Here is a 1,453-nt window from a genome sequence, read left to right on the forward strand (position 1 = left end):
CTCTCTCTCGCGCGTGCGCGCACCCCTAACACTCTGGAGGCGGTGACGTGACGAACATTGGTGGTGGCTGGAGTTTGTTTTGTCCAGAATTCAATGACCATGTGCATACAGATACGATTTTTGTGGAGAAATGGAGGGGGAGATATGTGGGTGGGGTAAATAATGAATATACGGTATACCTGATTTTTGATATAAAAATAAATATACTTGATTTTTCTAAATTGAAATTTAAAAGTAGAACTGAGATAATGTTTTCGACCATATTTGCCAAATACCCAACAAAGATTTATATGCCATGCTGTCATTTCTCTTGTTCCAACACGACAACCTACGTAAACTAACAAAATAAAAATGAAAAATTTCGTCCCCGTTTATGCAGGTGAAGACAAAGATCCAGCTCAAACAGTAAGAGGAAACTCTTGTCAAATCAGTAATTCAGGTAGAGTCTCGTCGGAGGATAAGGGTGAAAGTTATTAACAAAAAAATAATAATAATATTAGCGAAAAGTTATTTATCTCATGTTTAAATAAGTAAAAACATAAATAAATATACAAATCTCCTTCTCTTGCAAACAAGAGATACAAAATAATAAGCATCGTTAAAGAAGTGACAAAGGAATCTGCACATAAAATATGAAGAAGGCAGCCTTCCTTCTTCCCAATCTGCATAATTTATATATCGAAGTCTTATCATTTCTAAGCATGCTACAATCTACATACACTTGTGGCCTGTTCGGTAAGTAAATTAGACCATAATAATGTAGAAATTAAGCTAAAATCTTCATTTATTTTGGCTGCTTGCTTTGACGTTCATCATCCCGTACATACCTCCCTCCTTCAGATACTCCACATACCTTGAGAATTCCGGCTTTGCAGTTGCCTTCTTCCTTCGCCGGCGGGAGTCGACAAAAATACTGAAAAAGGGATGAATTTTGCTGACCTTTTTAGCCTGCTCCGCAGCCACAGGAGTCAAGTTTTTCGGCGATGAATTGAAAAATTTAGCCGGCAAGGTTCTGGATTTGCTCAGTTTAGGCCCCAAAGGATCTTTAACGGGCTCCGTCTCATCGGTTAATTGTTCGTAGCCCTGGCGGCCTTTACGTGTACTCAGAGCCCTAAACATGGCGAGTAGAGATTGGATTTTAGTCAATATTGGGGATTGGTTTGTAGTTGCAGTGCTTGAATTTATTGAAGGAATTTGTAGGAGGTGAAGCTATATATTTATTATTGAGTGCTATAGTCAAATGGTGATGTAAATGTATATTATATATTCATTACTTTTATTTGAAAATAAAGTTCGAAATTAGGACTAAAAGCCACGAGTTGAACTGATTCGACTCGAAATGGCCGACTTCTCTGAACAGATTGAATCTCGTATCCGATTGGATTGAATGAATTACGAATATTCTAAAAATTTATGCGATACACAATGATCAAATTATTAAACACATAATTCA

At 37.0% G+C, this 1,453-nt stretch overlaps 1 protein-coding gene across 1 annotated transcript; it reads right to left on the reverse strand.

The window, feature by feature from the left end:
- Positions 1-539: 539 nt before the first annotated feature.
- Positions 540-1,223, reverse strand: LOC111380528. Its single transcript, XM_023004116.1, has one exon. It carries the CDS (start codon positions 1,117-1,119, stop codon positions 781-783), a length of 339 nt encoding a protein of 112 aa, XP_022859884.1. The 5' UTR covers positions 1,120-1,223; the 3' UTR covers positions 540-780.
- Between the last annotated feature and the right edge of the window lie 230 nt (positions 1,224-1,453).

Source organism: Olea europaea, unplaced genomic scaffold (genome assembly GCF_002742605.1).
Source record: "Olea europaea var. sylvestris unplaced genomic scaffold, O_europaea_v1 scaffold2159, whole genome shotgun sequence".
Taxonomy (NCBI): Eukaryota; Viridiplantae; Streptophyta; class Magnoliopsida; order Lamiales; family Oleaceae; genus Olea; species Olea europaea.